At 44.8% G+C, this 20,291-nt stretch overlaps 1 protein-coding gene across 3 annotated transcripts in view; it reads left to right on the top strand.

The window, feature by feature from the left end:
• The first annotated feature begins 69 nt into the window (after positions 1-69).
• FKBP6 (FKBP prolyl isomerase family member 6 (inactive)) overlaps positions 70-20,291 on the top strand; it is a 32,160-nt gene continuing 11,938 nt past the window's right edge. The window contains exons 1-8 of one of the 3 annotated variants that reach the window (XM_072751503.1): positions 70-367; positions 460-649; positions 1,005-1,094; positions 1,810-2,012; positions 3,258-3,377; positions 12,577-12,771; positions 12,896-13,005; positions 14,926-15,018. In XM_072751503.1, coding sequence (XP_072607604.1) covers positions 311-367; positions 460-649; positions 1,005-1,094; positions 1,810-2,012; positions 3,258-3,377; positions 12,577-12,771; positions 12,896-13,005; positions 14,926-15,016 — 1,056 coding nt within the window. In that variant the 5' untranslated portion in view covers positions 70-310 and the 3' untranslated portion in view covers positions 15,017-15,018. Of the gene's footprint in view, positions 368-437; positions 650-1,004; positions 1,095-1,809; positions 2,013-3,257; positions 3,378-12,576; positions 12,772-12,895; positions 13,006-14,925; positions 15,019-20,291 lie in introns of all 3 variants that reach the window. The other 2 variants (XM_026019485.2, XM_072751504.1) reach the window with 2 other exon arrangements.

The following is a 20,291-nucleotide window of genomic DNA, read 5'->3' as shown; positions in this document are numbered from 1 at the left end:
CTTCCCGGCGCGAGTCCCATCATGCCCCAGCCTCCTCGTCACGTGCCCCATCATGCTCCGCACCTCTCCATCACGTGCCCTGCCACGTGCAGTGAGTCCCCGCCGCGTGCTCAGGCGCGCTGCCTTAGGCCCCCGGGCCGGGCGGTTGGCGGCGGTTGGCCCTGAGCGCTGAGCGCTGAGCACGGGGCTCCTGAGCTGAGCCGCCTTCGGGAGCGGGAGCGGGAGCGCGCCGGCTATAAAGGGGTGGCTGGGCCACTGCTGGGAAGGCGAGGGGGTTGAGGGCTCGCGCTGCGGCCCCGGCCGCGTGGGGATGGGGGGGAGCACGCGGAGCCCAAGGGTCCTGCAAGGGGACAACGCTTCCGGCCAGGTGAGGGGCTGCGCGCTGTGGAGTCTTGGGCGCGGGGCTCGGGAGTCGGGGTGCAAGCCGGTGCTCTGAGGTCTTGTGTCTCTCCCTGCCAGTCACCGTATGAGAGGTTAAGTCGGAGGATGCTGGACATTTCGGGGGACCGGGGCGTGCTGAAGGACGTCATCCGAGAGGGTGCTGGAGAGCTGGTGACCCCGGATGCTTCCGTGCTAGGTACCACCTGCCTCCTAGCTGACAGTGGCAAAGTGCTGGGCCTTAACGGTTTTCTGTACCTTACCTTGGGAGGTGAGGAGGGGAAGGCTGTGTTTAAAAAATAATAATAATAAAAGCAAAAAGGGTGGAACTCGCTCATTTTGTTAAAATTCGGGCTTTTAAGGGAAAGCAAAGGAACCCATCTCTCCTTTGCATGAGGCCACCGTGAACAAGGGATGTTGAGGCCCACCAGCCAAGCTCTTGAATCAGCCAAAGGGCAGGCGTCCAAACGTTGAGCAAAGGTTTTTTTCTATCTGGGTGGCAGGCAAAGCACATTGAATTTCATCCTTTTTGTTGTTGTTATTGTTCTTGTTGTTTTTGGTAACAGTTGATACGGAGGTGTGCACATTCCTGGTTTATTTTCCTTGTACCGTTTCTTCTGTCCTAGTGAAATATTCTGGATATCTGGAGCACATGGATAAGCCTTTTGATTCTAATTGCTTTAGGAAAACCCCCCGGCTGATGAAACTCGGAGAGGGTAAGTTGAGCTGAGCAGCTGGAAAATAAGGAAATATTTGAGGGAATTCTTCAAGGCATGAAAGACTTTGAGTTGGTTTTTCTGAGGCGGGTTTTTGCTAAACCATGCCCTTCTTGTCCACGTTTCCCCTTGAGGTCTAGACACTCGGGTGATGGTTTACCTGGCAACGTTACCTTTGCATCCTGAGAACTATGGTGCACGTTCATTTGTTAACTGAACATTTATTGAGGGCTTAGCATCTATCATGCAGGGTGAAAAGAGAAGATGTACTCCTCAGATGATTAGAACTAGTGGGCTAGTGTGGTGGAGGAGATTGAGCACATTCACAAAATCCAGTGAGGTCCTGGGGGCATAAGTAGTGTTTTGGGAGTGCCCAGTTGATTCCAGCTGGGAAGATCAGGAAAGGCTTCAGGAATGGGGCATTTGAAACGAGCCTTGAAGTTTGAGTAAGATTTCAATCAGGATAAAAGCTAGGCCGGAGGAACTTCCCTCGCAGGAGGAAGGAGCTTCATGAACAGTGGTAGGCCAGATTGTTGCAGAGCCCACAGAAGTTGAAGTTTGGGAATGGTAGTGGGAAATCAACTGAAAAGTGATTTGGGACCATAGTGCAGAAGGCTTGGCGTATGTGAAAGGATTTGAATTTCCAGGGGGAAGAAATTGATGACGTTGGATCAGGATGCTCTGCAAACTTCAAGTTCTTTGTCCCTTCTTCCAGATATTACCCTCTGGGGCATGGAGTTGGGCCTGCTAAGCATGCGGAGAGGAGAGCTGGCCAGGTTTCTGTTCAAACCAACCTATGCCTATGGAACGCTGGGCTGCCCTCCCTTGATCCCCCCAAACACCACTGTCCTATTCGAGATTGAGCTGCTTGACTTCCTGGACTCTGCTGAGTCAGACAAGTTTTGTGCCCTTTCAGCTGTAAGTTCTGGAGTACGGACATCGTATTTTATAGAGAGAATGGGTTTGTGGTTTTGGTAATTACCCTACCCTGAAGGTGATCCTCTGCCCCACATTCCACCCTGAGGCTCCTGTGTGGTGGCGGTGGTGGTGGAGGAGTTCTCCTACCTCTTGGTACGTGTTCATCTTAGCTGTGCTTCTTGTGTGGGCAGATGTTCTAAGCCAAGCCCCGACCTTGGGTTCTAGACCAACAGAGGTGAGCTTTTAGTCACCCTCTGCCTAGTTCTTCGTGTAAGACGTGACCATTTGCTTCTCAACCTTGTTTGGTTTCCAGCAAGTCAAACATTGGTAGGGGTTGACTAAGGTGAACATAGATTTTATTGTCCAATCTAAAAATACTTGAGAACAGAAAAGATTCTTAACTGGATACCAGAACACCAGGTGTAGACTAGGAAAGTCCCAGGCAAATGGGGACACGTGGCCTCTGCCCTCATAACTTAAATGTTACCTTTTCATTGTAGCCTTTCACCTAACCCATCACGTGAACTAGGGCTTGTAATCTCTTCGGCAGCCTTACATGTTCACAGTCATGCTGTCCCACACGGTCTGGTCTGTATGTGTGCCCTTGGAAGTCCACCTAGATTTGTATCTGGCTATGACGTCTCCCAAGCTAAATTGTCACCTCCTCAAATGAGGGCCCTTACCTTTTTCTCACTTTTCCGCAAAACAGAGATTTTTACAAATACCTGGGGCCCACCTATGGTGTACTGATTGAGAATCTCTGGGCAGGGACAAGGCTAGGACATCTGTGTTTGAAAAGAGGTTCTGTGGGTGATTGACATGTACCCAGCATTGTGGCCATGAAGACCAGTAGGGTGCCCAGGCAGACCAAAGACCCATTAAATGCTTGTTGGATAAGTGGTGGTTGTGAGACCTATTTTCCATGCTTGGCAAGTTCCAGCAGTTTCTGGAATTCTACGTGACCATGTTTCTTGAGGGAGCATCTCTGGGAGGACTAAAGGAGTAGACCACCTTTTTGCTCTTGTGCATAAAACGAGAGCATGTAATACCAGTCTACCAGAAGCTGAGGGCTTCTGCCGGGAGCCACAGGGATGACCTCTGCAGGAGCACGAAGCCCAGTACATAGCACACATACAGCAGTAAACAAAAATCTGAAAGAGAAAAACTCACATTTGTAATAACGTTTGTATCATGGTAGTGTGGCTTTCAGCTTCCTTGCTGGGTGTCCTTGTCTTTGGTCCTCAGGAGCAACAAGATCAATTTCCACTTCAGAAGGTCCTAAAAGTGGCAGCTACTGAACGGGAGTTTGGCAACTACCTTTTCCGCCAAAATCGTTTCTATGATGCCAAAGTGAGATATAAACGGGTAAGGATGCTTTAGAAGTATAAACTTAAACCCTAACAACATTTTTTTAAGTTCTTGTTTGTCCCTGTTATTTACATGCAGTCATTAAGAAAAAACTCATTAAAAAATCTTCATGCCAGGGGATAACGACAGGGAGAGGGGACATGGGATTTGGGAAGCCCGGTAACGTTCTGTGTTTGTGTCTGGATGTGGTTACATGGGTATGTTCAGGTTGTGAAAGTTTGTTGAACTGTTGACTTGTTTTTGTAATTATGTATATTTCAGTAAAAAGTCTTTAAAAGCTTTCATTCCAGAGTTAGGTCTTCTGTCAACTGACTTTCCATCCCATTTGCCATCTTCATTTTCTGTCTCTCTGATAGCAGAGATTTCTCTAGCTCTGAGGTGTTTCCATTCCCACCAGACTTTGGATTGTGGTTTGGCTTCTAGCGTAGGTTGTACTGACAGGAATTCACGGTTTGCTTTGTAACTTATTCAACAAATATGAATATTTTCTGTATCGCAAACTCTGCCCTAGGTCTTAGAGGCAAACAGGACCAAGTTTAGAGCCTAAGGAGCATTCTGATTTTGTCTCATTTGTGAAGAGAACTAAATCATTCAGGATTTGCATTCAGCTGCAAGCAACAGAATCTTGAAAAAGTGTACTTTAAACCAGATTTAGGGGCATGGGGTGGCTCAGTCGATTAAGCATCCCACTCCTGATTTTTGGCTCAGGTCATGAGATCAAGCCCTGCATCAGGCTGTGTGCAGCCTGCTTAGGATTCACTCCCTCTCTCTCAGCTCCTCCCCTGCTCACAAGCTCGTGTGCTCACTCTAGTAATTAATGAAAATAAACCATAATATAAATTTTCTTCAAATGAGAGGGAAAGCAATCCAAGGTGGTAGGTCAGTTCCATGAAGCCATCAGGGATCCACGTTCCGTCTTTCTGCTCCACTACCCTTAAATGTATCCTTGTGTTTTTGATCCCCAGATGGTCCTCCAACCTGTAGCATCACATGGTCACCCAGGCAGGAAGAAGGGAAGGGAGGGGAAGAGAATCTGGTGTACTTACGTTAAGAGCTTTCCGGAAGTACCGCCTGACCCAGTGACTTCTATGTCATTAGCCAAACCCATATTCAGTGGATCCCAGTAACTGTGTAGGAAGGTGGGAAATGCAATTTAATTTGTATACTGCTGCTTTGAATGAAATAGAGGCTATGCTAGAGGAGGAGAGAGATGGATTTTGGGTAGATGGCTAATGGTATCTGCCACAAATTTGGTTTCTATGTGTGTGCTTAAGACAGGCAGACAGAGTGCATGAGTGTGTTGTCCTTTGGAATGCTGACAGAATCAAGGTACAGGCTTGGGCTCACAGTTGGCCCGAATCACAGATGCTACTAATGTTGTAAAGTTTCTTGATACAGAACCTGCTCACATGGGGGCAAAATCTTCCCAGTGAAGAAAGATCAGTTCAGTCCTTTCACCATTAGTTCTCTTGCCCAGGTCTGGTCCCCAGAGTTGGTCCCTCTAAGTCTGTGTGCAGCTTTTTCTGGCATTTGAGTTGATACTGGATATGCTTTAGTTGCTGTTTTTAACATCTTTTTTCTTTCAGAAGGTGAATCTCTAGTTCTCACTAGCGTTTTCGCTCTACACTCCAGTGCTCTGGTTCAGAGTACTTGTCCTGGGCTTTCCTGTGATTCTGTTTATGGGCTGTTGCTTTTTTCTGCTTACCCCTTGTGTTGATTAAGTATATCCTTGCATTTCCAAAAACATTCTTGTACTTACCTCACACTTGGGAGTTGGCATAACTGAGTATAGAATTCTAGGAATTTTAGCATCCAGTTACCATTCCTCAGGTTTACAAGATTATTGTTTGATTCCAGCGTTTATAATTGCTGTCAAGAAGTCTGATATCAGGCAGCCCAGTGGCTCAGCGGTTTAGCACTGCCTTCAGCCCAGGGCATAATCCTGGAGACCCGGGATCGAGTCCCACGTCGGGCTCCCTGTGTGAAGCCTATTCCTCCCTCTGCCTGTGTCTCTGCCTCTCTCTCTCTCCATGTCTTTCATGAATAAATAAAATCTTTTTTAAAAAGTCTGATATCATTTAGGTTCCTGTTTCTTTCTGTGTGACCTTTTTTCTCTGTAAAGATTAAGGATCTTTTTTCCTTTGGTGTTATTAAATTTTACAGTCATGGGTGTATGTTCTAAATTTTGTTGTTTTGAGCCCTGGGTGTATCCTTTCATTAAGGAAACTTGTCCTCTATTTTGGAAATTTTTCTTGAGCTATTTCTTTGATAATTTGCCCTTGTTTGTGTTTTCTTTGTGTGTGTGTGTGTGTGGGGGGGGACTCTGTTAATTGTTAGACTTCCTGGATTGAGCTTCTACTTTCCCTTTTTTTTTTTCTTTCAGTGTTATCTTGTTGTTTCATTGTCTGGGAACTATCTTTGATGTTCTTTGCCATCTATCCCTTTTTTTTTTTTTTAAGATTTATTTGTTTTAAAGATTTTATTTAGAGAGACAGAGAGAGGGAGAGAGAGGCAGAAACATAGGCAGAGGGCGAAGCAGGCTCCCCACTGGAAACCCAATGCAAGATTTGATCCCAGGACCTCAGGATCATACCCTGAGCTGAAGATAGATGCTCAACCACTAAGCAACCCAGGTGTCCCTATTTATTTTATTTTTAAAAAATACTAAAGAGTATGAGCCTGTGCACATGCACAAGTGGAGGGAGGGGGACGGAGGGAGAGGGAGTAGCAGACTCCCCATTGAGCAGGGAGCCCAAATGTGGGGCTCCATCCCAGCACTCTGGAATCATGATCTGAGCCAAAGGCAGATGCTTAACCAACTGAGCCACCCAGGTGACACAAGATTTGTTTATTCATTTTGGAGGGAGAGAGTGCATGCTGTGGGGGAGGGACAGAGGAAGAGTCTCAAGCAGACTCCATGCTGAGCACAGACCTAACGAAGGGCTCAATCTCATGAACCTGGGATCACAACCTGAGCTGAAATCAAGAGTCAGGTGTTTTTGTTGTTGTTGTTTTAAAGATTTTATTTATTCACGAGAGACACAGAGAAAGGCAGAAGCAGGCTCCCTGCAGGGAGCCGGATGCAGGACTCCATCCCAGGATCCCGGGACTACAACCTGAACCAAAGGCAGATGCTCAACCACTGAGCCACCCAGGCATCCCCAAGAGTGGGGTGTTGAACTGACTGCACCCTATTTGCATCCCTATTTGCCATGTTTCCTAATTTGTGGTTCATTTCTTTAACTTTCCCCAGCAAGAACTTTTTGTTCTTGTTTCATGCATATGTCACCTTCTCTTACGTTTTCAGACTGTTGGTTATAATTAAGTTTCTCTCTGCTTTTCAGGTTTAAAAAATATCTCAATTCTTGGGGGTTTTTTTTCTTGTCTGTAGGAAACTGTGTCCACTTACATCAGGTTTGGTGGTAGGTCTTAGACTCATTAGCTATCACTAGGGCACTGTTACTGTTTCTTACTCATGTGAAAGGCTTGAGGTGACAAACGAGCTGGTTGGTAGCTGTGAATCCACAATGTTTTCAGATACCTAGCACTCTCCCACTTCCCTGTATTCCCATTTGTAGGGGAGAGTTCTGGGCCTTGTGATTTAGAATGGTAGCCTCTAAATTACAAGCAGCTGGAGGGAAGAGGGCTAAAGGTATGCGCCTGTGAACCTTGTACTGTGGTATGTTTTCCATTACCTGTTCTGGCTATAACCAGTTGCAAGGAAGGCTAGCAAATACTTATGTTCTGATTGTATACGTGCCCAGCAAAAAAATCCTGTTACTGTAGAAGATGGGAGGACAGCCAGTCTGAGATGGGAGGCTGTCTTTCCCACAGAGGCTTTCCCCCAATGTCTTGCGATCTTTGGCTGCCCATTGGGACTTGGGAGAGACCTCAGAAGCTCATGAGAAACTCCCAAGCGCTTGGTAGGCCACACTGCAGTGTGATCTTTTGGGCTCTCACATCTCTCTGTCCTGCGGTTTTCTCAGGAGCCACTCCACTCCATCGTCTGCCTGTGTAAATGCCTATCTACCAGCATCCTGGGAGCCGAGCAAGGCAACAGGACAGAGGGTTTCTCTAGCTGTTGTTGGAACTGTCCTTTAATGCCCATTGCCGGTTTACCTCCTTCCTATCACCTGCTGTCCCAGAATCCAGAGCTCCTTTGATTCCATTTCTCCAGAAAATAGACTGATTCCAGAGGTGGTGGGAGGAGTGGCCACCTCGATGCATAGGGCCAGGGAGTAAGAGGGAACTGGAGTTCCTCCTCTTATATTCAACGCCACTTGTGTGCCAGCCTGATTGCTAGTTCTGTCAGTTCCTAGGACCCTGAGCTGCAGGCCAGCCTGTCATATATTAGCACTTTTTCTGCCACGTCCGACCCGACTCTGCCATCCATTCTGACATACTGGGTTTGCTACCAAGCCTCTTATTCTTCGCTCTTGTTGGAGTCTGCTTTTCTAATCCTAAGGGCAGGAGAGCCTAAAGGACGTGTGTGAAGTCGGTCTTGCTCAGCCAGAAGTTTTGCTACATGTTCATGTTAGAAATGTCCTCATTCTTTAAAGCAGCAGATTGGCATTGATTTGCGTGCCACTGTTTCCAGCCTTTTGCTCAGCCTTGTGTGGACGTGCAGAAAGACTTCTGCACAAGGCAGAAGGCAAGGTCCTTGCTCTCGAAAAATTTTAATGTAGTTAGAAAGATAAAATGTATTCCCAGCAACTAAGAAATACCTGTAGTATCTAGTACTGTAGGTTCTCAGTACTTCCTCCTGGAAGATTTTTGTGGGCTAGAATATCTGGCAATAGCTTCTTAGAAGAAGTGGCCTTCAGCTGAGTCTGGAGGGATGAAATGGCAGAGAAAGAGGCAGAACATAATTCTGGGCAGGAGAAAAGAATAAGCAAAGGTAGAGAACAGAGCCTGTTCAGGGGGCAGTTGGCGGATACTTAGTGTAAAACACAGGTTATATTTGGAGGATACCAGGAAGATAGAGGTGAGGTAATTAGACTCAAGATGACTTTAAAATGTGTTTGGATGGATCTGGACTTTATGAAGAGGATGGAAGGGAACCAGTGGTGGAAAGGAGAGTGAGGTGATAAAATTGGGGAAGAGCCAACAGTTAGTAGCATGCAGGTAGTGGTGTGCAGGAGCTCCTGAGAGCCAAGTGGAAAATTCTCAGGAAGTTTTGCAAGCCGGTTAATGTTATTTTGGTAGCTTGAAATCAGCCAGGGTTAAAATACACCACAGGAATAGGCTCCCTTTCCCCCAGGAGCTGGTGGTTAAACCTTTACCAGTACACCACTGTATACAGGACATGCTAAAGGGACAGACTTTCGTTAATGCACATTTATTCCTTGTTAGGCACTGCACTAGGCATGTTGTAGCTAAACCTGTCACGGAGATCCAGCAATGTTTCAGAATGTAGGACTCATGAAGATAAAACAAAAAGTTCTGGAGTTGGTGGTGATTTTGGGGGGATGGGAGGAGGGTGGAGGATAGAGGAAGAGTGAAAATCTTAAGGAGGCTCCATGCTCGGCACAGAGTCCAGTTCAGGGCGTCATCTGACAACCCTGACATCGTGATCTAAGACAAAATCGAGAGCTGCACACTCAACCAGCTGAGCCATCCAGGTGGAATTATTTTCAGAACTGAATGACTAGACTCGATGAAGGTTTGTTTTTGTTTTGTTTTGTTTTAAGATTTTATTGAGATAGAGTGCGAACATGAGCGGGGCGTTGGGAGAGCAGAGGGAGAAGGAGAAGCAGGCTCCCCACTGAGTAGGGAGCCTGACTTGGGGCTTGATCTAACCTGAAGGCAGACACTTAACCACCTGAGCCACCCAGGAGCCCCTGATGAAGTTTTTTATAAGTGACAACGAAAACCAAAGACTAGCGTTACTTGAAGATTTCTCATCTGAGGATTTTTTAAACAAGAATAACTGGGAAAGAGGCTAGTCAGCTTCAGTTTTGCTTACTGATGAGAGTAGCCAGATAAAGGTGGCTGTAGAAGACAGTTTCCAGGTAGCAGAATGTCCCATGATTCTGTTTAAGAATGGGACCAGAGCTTAGGGGATAGATTCAAGTTGGGGATATGAGACCTGAAGCAGTTCAGAAGGTGTGAAGGCAATGGACAGAAACTATGTGACAAATCCCCAGGGCTTAGAGATGAAAGAGAAAGTGAAGGGAGGCTGGTGGCTTTCTACCTATGGCACCATCTTGCCTGCTGTGTTTTCCAGTTCTTTTAAAAGGAATCCTCCCTGTGAGTCACGTTGCCGCTCTCACACTTTGTCTTCATCACGTCTTTTTCCTTTGCTATTGTTGAGAGAATTCACATACCATAAAACTCATTTTTAAAATGTACAAGTGAGTGGGTTTTTGTGTATTCATAATGTTGTGCATCTATCAACACTAATTCCAGATCATTTCGTCACCTCAAAAAGAAACCCTATACCTGTTGGCAGTTACACTCCATTCCCCCAGCATGCCCTGGTAGCCCCTATGTTACTTTATGTCTGTGGATTTGCCTATTCCTGGACATTTTATGTAAAATAGAATCATCAAATGTATCGTGCTTCATGCCTGGCTTCTTTCAGTTAGCAAAATATTCTCAAGGTTCATTCATGTTGTAATGTGTATTAATACTCCATTCTGTCTTAAAATTTTTTATCTTTTAATTTTGGTAAAAACAAACATCACCTAAAATTTATCATTTTAATTATTTTCAGATATACAGGCCAGTGGCATTAAGTGCATTCAATGTTGTACAGGCATCACCACTACCCTTTTTAGAACTTTATCCTCATCCCAAACATTGTTTAGCCATTAAACAAAACTCCCCATTCCTCCAGCCCCAGTAATCTTTTTATTTTTAAGATTTTAAAAAATTTATTCATGAGATGGTGGGAGTGGGGTGCAGAGACACAGGCAGAGGGAGAAGTAGGCTCCATGCAGGGAGCCTGATGTGGGACTCGATCCCAGGTCTCCAGGATCACACCCTGGGCTGAAGGCGGCACAAAACCACTGAGCCACCTGGGCTGCCCAGCCCCAGTAATCTTTATTCTACTTCATGCCTCTAGGAATTTGTCTGTGTACCATGGGTATTCATATAAGTGGAGTCCTACAGTATTTGTTTTTGTCATTGGCTTCTTTCACTTAGCATAACATTTTCAAGTTTCATCCATGTTGTAGCATATACCAAACTTCATTCATTTTAAGATTGAGCAGTATGTCGTGTGGATCCTTCCATGTTTTGTTCATTCATCAGTTAGTGGACATTTGGATTTTTTCCTCTTTTTGGCTATTATGAATAATGTTGCTTTTCACATTGGTGTACAAGTTCATGTGTAGACCTAGGTTTTCATTTTCTTTGGGTTTGTACATAGGAGCACAAGTGCTAGGTCCTGTAGTAACTGTCATGTTTAATTTTTTGAACTACTGCCAAACTGTTTTCCATAGTTGCTGCAGCATTTCACATTGTCACCAATGGTAGAATGGTTCCAATTACTCCACAACCTCACCAACACTTATTTTCCATCTTTCAAATTCTAGCCATCCTCGTGGGTGTGAAGCGATATCTCATAAGTTTGATTTACATTTCCTGATAACTAATGTGTTGATTAGCTATTTGCGTGTCTTCTTTGGAAAAATGTCAATTCATATCCTTTGCCCATTTTTAATTGGGTTTTCTGTATTTTTATTCTTATAAAAGTTCTTTTATATTGTCTGTATACTAGGTTTTTTAAAAATATAATTTACAAATATCTTCTCCCATTCTGTGAGTTGTGTTTTCATGTTTTTTTTTCTTTTCAGGAATATAGAATATCTTTTTATTAAAAACAGAATTATCTGTAGGTTTGGACAATGACAGTAGTAAACCATTATGTTATCAGCTTAAACCAGTAAATGATGGTTATAGTGACTTTTCTTCAGTCATTTTTTTCATTTTCTTGATAACATCCTTCATTTTTTTAATAATAAATTTATTTTTTGTGTTCAGATAACATCCTTCAAAACACAAAAGTTTTTACTTTTGAAGTCCAGTTTAATCTCCTTTTGGAGATTTGTGCTTTTCATGTAATTTCTAAGAAGCCATTATCAAATCCAAAGTCATGAAGATCTAAACCTAATGTTTTATTTTAAGAGTGGTACAGTTTAGCTCCTACATTTAGGTCTATGATCCATTTTGTTAACTTTTTATGTAGCTTGAAGTGGGAATCCAACCTCACTCTTCCACAGGTTGACATCCAGTTGTCCCAGCACCTTTCATTGAAAATACTACTCTTTCCTGTTGAATGGGTCTGGTCCCCTTCTTGAAAATCCATTGACTACAGAAGTATGGGTTTGTTTCTGGATTTTTTTTTTAATTTTTTTTTATTATTATTTATTTATGATAGTCACAGAGAGAGAGAGAGAGAGGCAGAGACACAGGCAGAGGGAGAAGCAGGCTCCATGCACCGGGAGCCCAACGTGGGATTCGATCCCAGGTCTCCAGGATCGCGCCCTGGGCCAAAGGCACGCGCTGAACCACTGCGCCACCCAGGGATCCCTATTTCTGGATTTTCAATCTGCATTGTCAATTCTGTTCTATTGACCTATGTGTTTCCTTATGCTGTTACCACACTGGCTTTGCTACTATAGGTTTGTAAATAAGCTTTAAAATTTGAAAGTGTGAGTCTTCCATTTTCTCTTCTTAAATATTTTGGCTATTTGGCATCCCTTGAATTTGCATGCAAATTTTCAGGTCAGCTTGACCATTTCTGCAAAAAAGGCTGTTGAAATTTTGGTAGTGGTTGCTTTGAATCTGTAGATCAGTTGGGGACTATTGCCTTCTTAACTATATTAAGTCTTTTGATCTATGAACATGGGATGTATTTCCATTTATTTAGATCATCTTTAATTTCTTCAGTATTTTGTAGTTTTTAACATACAATTCTTGCAATTTAATTTATTGTGGCTTCCTTTCATGCTATTGTAAATGGAATTGTAGCCTTCATTTTTGGATTGTTTACTGCTAGATTAGAGACATGCAACTAATTCTCATATATTGAAATTGTGTCCTGCAGCTTGTTGAGCTCAGTTTTGTTTTTGTTTTTTGTTTTTGTTTTTGTTTTTGTTTTTTTTACCTCTAGTATTTTTTTTTCTGGATTCCTAGGGCTTTCAATAATATTATGTACTTCATCTTGAGTGTTTGTCTTCCTTCTTCACAGGCCTTGTTGCTTCTTCACCGGCGATCAGCTCCTCCTGAAGAGCAGCACCTGGTGGAAGCAGCTAAGCTTCTTGTTTTCCTTAACCTATCCTTTACATACCTGAGGCTGGAGCGACCCACCATGGCTCTGCGCTACGGAGAACAGGCTCTACTCATTGACCAGAAGAATGCTAAGGCCCTCTTCCGGTGTGGACAGGTGTGTTGGAGGCCAGGGACTTGAGAACAAGCGCCCAAGAAAAGAAAGCAGTGATGTTCAACTTGGGCACTAGAAAAATGCTCTTTCCTAACCAAGTATGTTTTTAAAACTCTGTCGTTTGCAGGCCTGTCTTTTCATGACTGAGTATGAGAAGGCCCGAGATTTTCTAGTGCGAGCCCAGAAGGAACAACCCTTCAATCATGATATCAATAATGAACTGAAGAAACTGGCTAGGTGAGACCTGTTTGCAGAAGTGCAAACCAAAAAAAGAGGCCAGTGACCATCTGGGAAAGGGATGGTTTGGGAATGTTGCCTAGCATGTGTTGGGAGGCAGCGCCCCCTAGAGCTGGCTTTATGAAGCGCTAAACCAACAGCTCCCAGTGAGAAGGTGGGGCCGACCTCCAGACTAAGTCGGGATCATTTCCCATCTCCCTGTTCTCCACTGCCTATCCCCAAAGTAAGCATCCTAAAATAGGTGGGCCCATGTAATTTGTAAAAAGGGTCTTGTTCTTAAGCCACTCCTCCCTACTTGTCACCAGTTGAAAACCACTGTTCTTGGGATGCCTGGGTGGCTCAGCGGTTGGATGCCTGCCTTTGGCTGAGGTTGTTATCACAGGATCCAGGATCGAGTCCCACATCAGGATCCCTGCGAGGAGCTTGCTTCTCCCTCTGCCTAGGTCTCTGCTTCTCTCTCTCTGTGTCTCTCATGAATAAATAAATAAATCTAAAAAAACAAAACACTGTTCTTAACAGACTGAAGAGAGGGGTCTTTCCAGTCTACCCATGCCAATAGGGTAACATTCTTGTTACCCACATAACATACATACCAGTGTTTCAGTAATACAACATTTTGTGATTATGGACATTATTTTCAAAGTTTTCTACAATGAATATATTATTAACATATAAATAGTGTGTAATTCCAATACCTCAAAATCCACTTTTTCGATTTTTTTTTTTTTTGGTCCTTCTGTATTGCTCTCGTTGACATTAAGCATTTACACTAGATTGCTAGTTAAAGCTTTTGATGTTAAAAAAAAAAAGTCCGAGGTATGTGCAACTCTTATATTTGGATCCATTTGTCACATTTTAGGCCTTTTAGAACTGTCCAGCAATTTCTTCTGTGTTTTTCTTTTTTAACTGAAACAATTTTTTAAATTTTTAAAAATATCTTATTTTTAAGTAATTTTTACACCCAGTATGGAGCTCAAACTTACAACCCCAAGATCAGAGTTGCATGTTCTATCAACTGAGCCAGCCAGATGCCCCTGTTTTTCTGATTTTCAAAAGTATCTTGTCGGCCACCTGGGTGGCTCAGTCGGTGAAGCATCTGATTACAGGGTCCTGGGATCTAGCCCCCATGTCTGGTTCCCTGCTCAGCAGGGATCTCTGATGCTCCCTCTCCCTCTGTCCCTCCTCTTGCTTGTGCGCACACATGTGTGCTCTCTCTCTCAAATAAGTAAGTAAAATCTCTATTTTTTTTTTTTTAAGTACCTTTCCAGGCAGCCCAGGTGGCTCAGCGGTTTAGTGCTGCCTTCAGCCCAGGGCCTGATCCTGGAGACCCAGGATCGAGTCCCACATCGAGCTTCCCGCATGGAGCCTGCTTCTCACTCTGCCTGTGTCCCTGCACCTCTCTCTCTCTCTCTCCCTCCCTCTCTCCTCCTCCCTCCCTCCCTGTCTCTCATGAATAAATAAATATAATCTTAAAAAATAAAAATTTAAAAAGTACCTTTCCAGTCCCACCTAGGGTACCAAGAATAATAATAATAATAAAAGTATCCTGCCCAGGGTACTCATAAATTAGACGTAGAAATTTTGGAATCTCACCATTTTTTAGCACAGAAATCTCAGGGTAGAGGCCATGGAGTATGATGAGGCCACTTGACAAGATTCAGCCTGGCAGCTCTCACAGTGGCTCCCAGACTTTTAAGGCTGCGTTCTTCACATTATGGGCTTTTTGTCAAAGGGCTTCTTGAGTGGCCTCTGGGAGCCTCACGTGGCTCTCCTACCTCTCCAGCATGGTTTCCATCCCCTCTGGATTCAGTTCAAGACCTACTGAATTTTCAGTATTTCTGGACCTGAATGTGGTATTCCAGCCACCAGATGTCACCTCCTACAAAGATAGAGTTATCTAATGTGTGTTTCTTTCTGCAGTTACTACAGGGACTACACAGATAAAGAAAAAGAAATGTGTCACCGAATGTTCACTCCTAATGATAACGGCTCTACAGTAGGAGAAAATTGAAGGTAATCAAAAGGCTGAAGCAAAAAGGCTTCAGAATTTTGTCCAATATATGGAAGGGTGGTTCTCAGTCCACCAGTGAATACTGGCTGTCTACCATAGAGCATAGATAGAAGGAATAGAAAGTTCTTATGGGAGATAATGGCACAGTGACTGTGTGGAGTACACATACCGTGGGCCTTCTCGTGGAGATTGGAAAGTCCAACTGGAGCTGGAGGTTAAATTTATAGGTTTAGGAGGTATTAAGCTTAAAAATTAAAAAACTTTTTCTATGTTTTATGTTAACCTTGCCCTCATAGGAGCTTGGAACATGGAACTGTGAGTATAGTCATTAATATGATAGTTTATCTGGACTTTGTTTTTTTTTTTTTTAATTTTTTTTTTAATTTTTTATTTATTTATGATAGTCACAGAGAGAGAGAGAGAGGCAGAGACACAGGCAGAGGGAGAAGCAGGCTCCATGCACCGGGAGCCTGATGTGGGATTCGATCCCGGGTCTCCAGGATCGCGCCCCGGGTCAAAGGCAGGCACCAAACCGCTGTGCCACCCAGGGATCCCGTTTATCTGGACTTTGAAATGAAGAGGAATGCCTTTTCTTTTCTCTTTAAAGATTTTTATTTATCTACTTGACATAGAGAACACAAGTATGGGGAGCGACAGGCAGAGGGAGAAGCAGGCTTACTGCTCAGGGCTTATTAATTCCAGGACCCTGGAATCATGATCTGAGCCGAGGGCACACATTTAACTGACTGAGCCAGCCAGGCACCCAGGAATTGCCTTTCTTTTCTTTTTTTTCTTTTTTCTTTTTTTTTTTTTTTAAAGATTTCATTTATTTATTCATGAGAGACAGAGAAGGTGGGGGAGGCAGAGACACAGGCAGAGGTAGAGGCAGGCTCCATGCAAGGAGCCTGACGTGGGACTCGATCCTGGGACTCCAGGATCACGCCCTAAGCGGAAGGCAGGCGCTAAACCACTGAGCTACCCAGGGATCCCCGGAATTGCTTTTCTTAATCTGTTTTTTCCCAAAAGCTTCAGTAGCACAGTAGCTTTCAGTAGCACTTTTCCTTCCACGTTAAGGAAGACAAAATCCAGATGTCGAGAGGCAGGGATGGTCAGGGACTCTTAAGTTCTGCTTACTGTTTGTATGAGGGGCTAGAAGGAGTTAGAACTACCGGGGATCAGAACCTAACCTTCCTACTGCAGCAGACGCCCTGTGGTCTAGCAGGCACAGGGTTAAGGTTTCCGTGGGAGTTCATGAGTGGAGTCTTTAGTCTGGTTTACTATTACTTAAGAAAATTAATGGAAACAAAATCACCTGCCTTAAACACCTGCTTAGCTGGGTAGCTAACTCTGCTCTCTTGAGAGAAGTTAAACAAGGAGCAACAAGAAAACAGCTGCCGAATGGGCTCATGGTAATAAATCTCCTCTTTGTTGCTACCTACCTCTCTCTACAAAAGAGATTTGAGAGAGAAGGCAGTGAAAAGACCTATTCATCCCATTTTCACAAGTGATCTAAAAACTGCTGTTCTCTGCCCTGTCAAAAACAACCAGACGGTATCTGAAGTCAGTGTTGCCTTTATCATGGATTCCGACCCTGTGACCTCAGCCTTCAGGTCTTTTGGGGACATTGGAGTATTTGTAGGTCTTCTGAACTGAGACATGAGCCAAAGGGCTTCTCCTCTTTGGCTGCTGTTCATGTCCAACAGGAAGGGAGCTTTGCCGGCTTTTTGCCAGACATTTTTGACAGTCATCTGGCATGTCCTGCCATTTAGCGAAGACCCAGTTCTTCCAGGGTCCGTCCTGGAAACAGGCCTTGGAAAATCCATCAGGGAAGCTACTTCTTGTTGTCTCTACCCCACCCCCCTCACCCCCAGCTTTCTCTGTCTCTGAGGCATTTTAGATCTGATGAGTTTGGGGTTTTTTTAAGATTTTATTTGGGAGTTTTTTAAAGATTTTGTTTAATTGAGAGAGAAAAAGAACATGTGTGAGTTGAGGGGGGAGGGGCAGAGGGAGAAGGAGAAGCCGACTTCCCACTGAGCGGGGAGCCTGACGTGGCACTCGATTCCAAGACCTGGCATCATGACCTGAGCCCAAGGCAGACACTTAGCAGACTGAGCCACCCAGGTGCCCCTGGACCTGATGAGTTTTTAGGTAGTTTCCCACATATTCCTAAGTCCCAGGTGTTTAGGTCTAAAATGGCCATTCTTGTCCCTTTTCCACCACTGTTGAGATTATAACATATTTTGGCCTCTGGGTCCTTCTGTCATGCTCTCCTTTTGCTGTACTTGTGACTTAGTCACTTAAAATGTCCCAAGTTTTCAGATTCTTTTGACAACCTAGTCTTGACAAAATCTGTTCTTCTTTTCCAAGATGTTAAATCCTAGTGGTCTATCTTCATCTTGTCTTGCAAGATATTGATACTTCTGGTGGGATAAGTGTTTTCTCAGTTGTATTCCTGAAGCTCCTTAGAGCAGACTACATTTTTTGAGATCAGAGACCATATCTTTTTTGGTCTTTGTATTTTATAGCCTCTGGAACTATGCCCGGCACATGATTGGCAGGCACTCAGTAAATGTTGGTTGGATCAAGTGTAAAACAGCTGAAGTGCTAGACCAGCCTCTTTGAAACCATAGCCTCCAGGCTGGCTCTCATATTGGCTGTGAGGATGCCTATTCTCGCCAGTGACTGAAACCTGTCCTCAGCTAGTAGCAGCTAAAAAAGATTCACTGGAGGGATTTGGGGAGCTCACAGAATTGGACTGGTCGAACAGCCAGTACTTGGGCAGGTGGAGACCTAATGTTCTGACGGCCTCAAGGACCTTGTGTCCCCTCTGCCACATGTTCTCCCACCATAAAGAATGCCCAGGGGTCCCTTCCACAGCCTTTCTATTTGAGAGCCAGCTCTTCCTTACCCCACACCTAGCTCTTCTTCCTGCATGAGCCAGGGCTCCAGTTTGAAAAATCCCAAAGCAAGACTCTGGTCTGTTTGGAGTATGTAGAGGCCCATGAGGTGCACCCCTTCCCAGCGCCACAGAGTGGGGGCAGGGGAGGGGGCAATGACTGTGAAGAAGGAAGCTGTTTGTCCCAGAGATCAAGGGGATGAAGAGAATGGGCAGATAGAAGGGAAGGTGCCCAGCAAGGGTATTTAGCTATTGCAACACTCACTGTTCTCTCCCTTTGGGACCTTTCATCTCACTCTAGTGGAGCCAGTAGATCAAATGAGGAATCTCTTGCAGTTTCTGCTCTGCCAGCAACTCAGCAGTGCAAGGGAGCAAACACATTATGACTTCCACAGCACCATCTTTTTCCTTAGTTTGGATTTTCAGAGGGCATATCAAACACACATACTCCTGGATGGGTGTATTCTTGGGATGAGCTAAGAAGTCAGGCTGGAAGTCAGTCTTTTGACTCATGCACATTGGAAGACCTAAAAGGTTCACAGTAAACCCCAAGCTAGTGTTTGATAAACTGTTTTGAAGCTGTCTTCCCTGTGGTTCACAGTGCAGTGAAGGCAGTAATTCGGTGTTTGTATTTGCTATCTTCAAACTTTATTAAATGTTTCCTAACTACCTACTTGGTTAAGACCTCCCATAGCTCTATCCACAGTCCTAGTGGTTTCATCAAGGGCACCAGAGAGCTTTTATAACCACTGCCAACATGGCTGGAGACACTTGGAGTGGTGTTCTAACATTTTTCTTCATTCTGTTTCTGGGTCTTCAGTTAGAGTTTGAGTGTGCTCTTCCTGTCCTAATATGCTAGCATCTGCGACCCTTGCATACTTTATTGTGTCTGGAAAAGAGATGTAAAGTGAGCACTATAGCTATTTTCAGCTATTTAAATGGTTGACATAAAATAAGTGACTTTATCCTGTCATTTACAAAGGGCTGGACCAGTGTAGCAGACCTCTAACAGGGAAAGAAAATTTGGCTTCACATGAAAGATGTACTGATTGTCTTACCTTACATGTCATTAAGTTCCTCCAATATGGGGAGCACACAGAGAAAAGGTACTACTGGGCACCCCAGGTGGCTCAGCGGTTTAGCGCCACCTTCAGCCCAGGGCCTGATCCTGGAGACCTGGGATCAATTCCCACATCAGGCTCCCAGCATGGAGCCTGCTTCTCCCTCTGCCTGTCTCTGTCTCTCTTTTTCTCTCGCTCTCTCTCATAAATTTAAAAAATCTAAAAAAAGAAAAGGTACTACTTTTGGCTGATTTTTTTTTTTTTTAAAGAATGCTTTGTAGTGAGCATCTGCTCCTGGGCCAGGCTTTTCCACTCTTCTGAGGAAATATGAGTGGTCTTAGGAGCTCTGGGGTGTTTCCGTTAGGGTCTATCTAGTCAGAGCCGCCAGAGGCCCTTTAGAGGTGGGTGACTGTGATGAGGTGACCTTCCTGGTCCTTCCAACTGCTATTCTACCTTTGGTAGTTGCCATCCTTAAAGTACTTTAGTGGGAATGACCTATGAAGTCTTGTGCTTAGCTTTAGAAAAAGCACAGAGGGAAATGAAGTGGGAGAGGCCTGGCTGCAGAGCAATGGTGTTGGTTCAAATTGGACCAAATGAGAGGCATAGCTGCCAAAGAAGAGGCCACCGGCGGCCCTTTTTCATTCCTCACTCCTGCTCCAAGGACCTCTTGAACATGGACTGTTCTCAAGCACTATGGTGGGTGCTGGTGGCATGTGAGAAGTCCAGTCCCGCTCCTGCTGCTCTGGTCTGCAGAGCATGCTCTCCTGGAGAGGCCGGAGTGGTCCGTGGACTCCTAGGGCACACAAGAGGAGTGGTATGTGGGGGAGCCTCCTGATCAGAGAGAAGCTCTGGCAGGCAGGCAGGCGAGGGAAGCAGCAGCATTGGACCCAGATGTGAGGGGTGGGGAAAAGACAAGGAATTCAGAGCTGAGGTGAGCCGTGGATCAGGTATTGCCCCAGCATTTCAGTCTTCTTTGGAGTGTTGGCTGTGCTCTGTAGGTATCAGAGGAGGGCAAGATGTGATCCAGCCAGCTCATGCTAAGCAGGCTCTAAAGGAGGGCAGGGGGAGGGAGCATTTGAAGGGCAAAGTCTGGCAGGTGGCAGGAATTGGAGAGGCAAAGACAGCCTGGAGGTAAACGCAGAAGCAGGGATGGAAAGGAGGCAGGAGCATGAGGCCTCCCATCTGGAATCGCTGGGAGGGTGCTTTCTGTCAAGAGAATTCTAGTGCTAGGTGGGAATTTAGCCAGAGAAGGAGGACCATAATGCCAAATGCTCTACAGGGTGACCTGTGGGCAATGGTAGAAGGGACTAAAACTGTT

The sequence above is a fragment of the Vulpes vulpes genome, chromosome 3 (genome assembly GCF_048418805.1).
Source record: "Vulpes vulpes isolate BD-2025 chromosome 3, VulVul3, whole genome shotgun sequence".
Taxonomy (NCBI): domain Eukaryota; kingdom Metazoa; phylum Chordata; class Mammalia; order Carnivora; family Canidae; genus Vulpes; species Vulpes vulpes.
The sequence above is the reverse complement of the archived record's forward strand: the minus strand, read 5'-3'. Positions and strand labels throughout refer to the sequence as shown.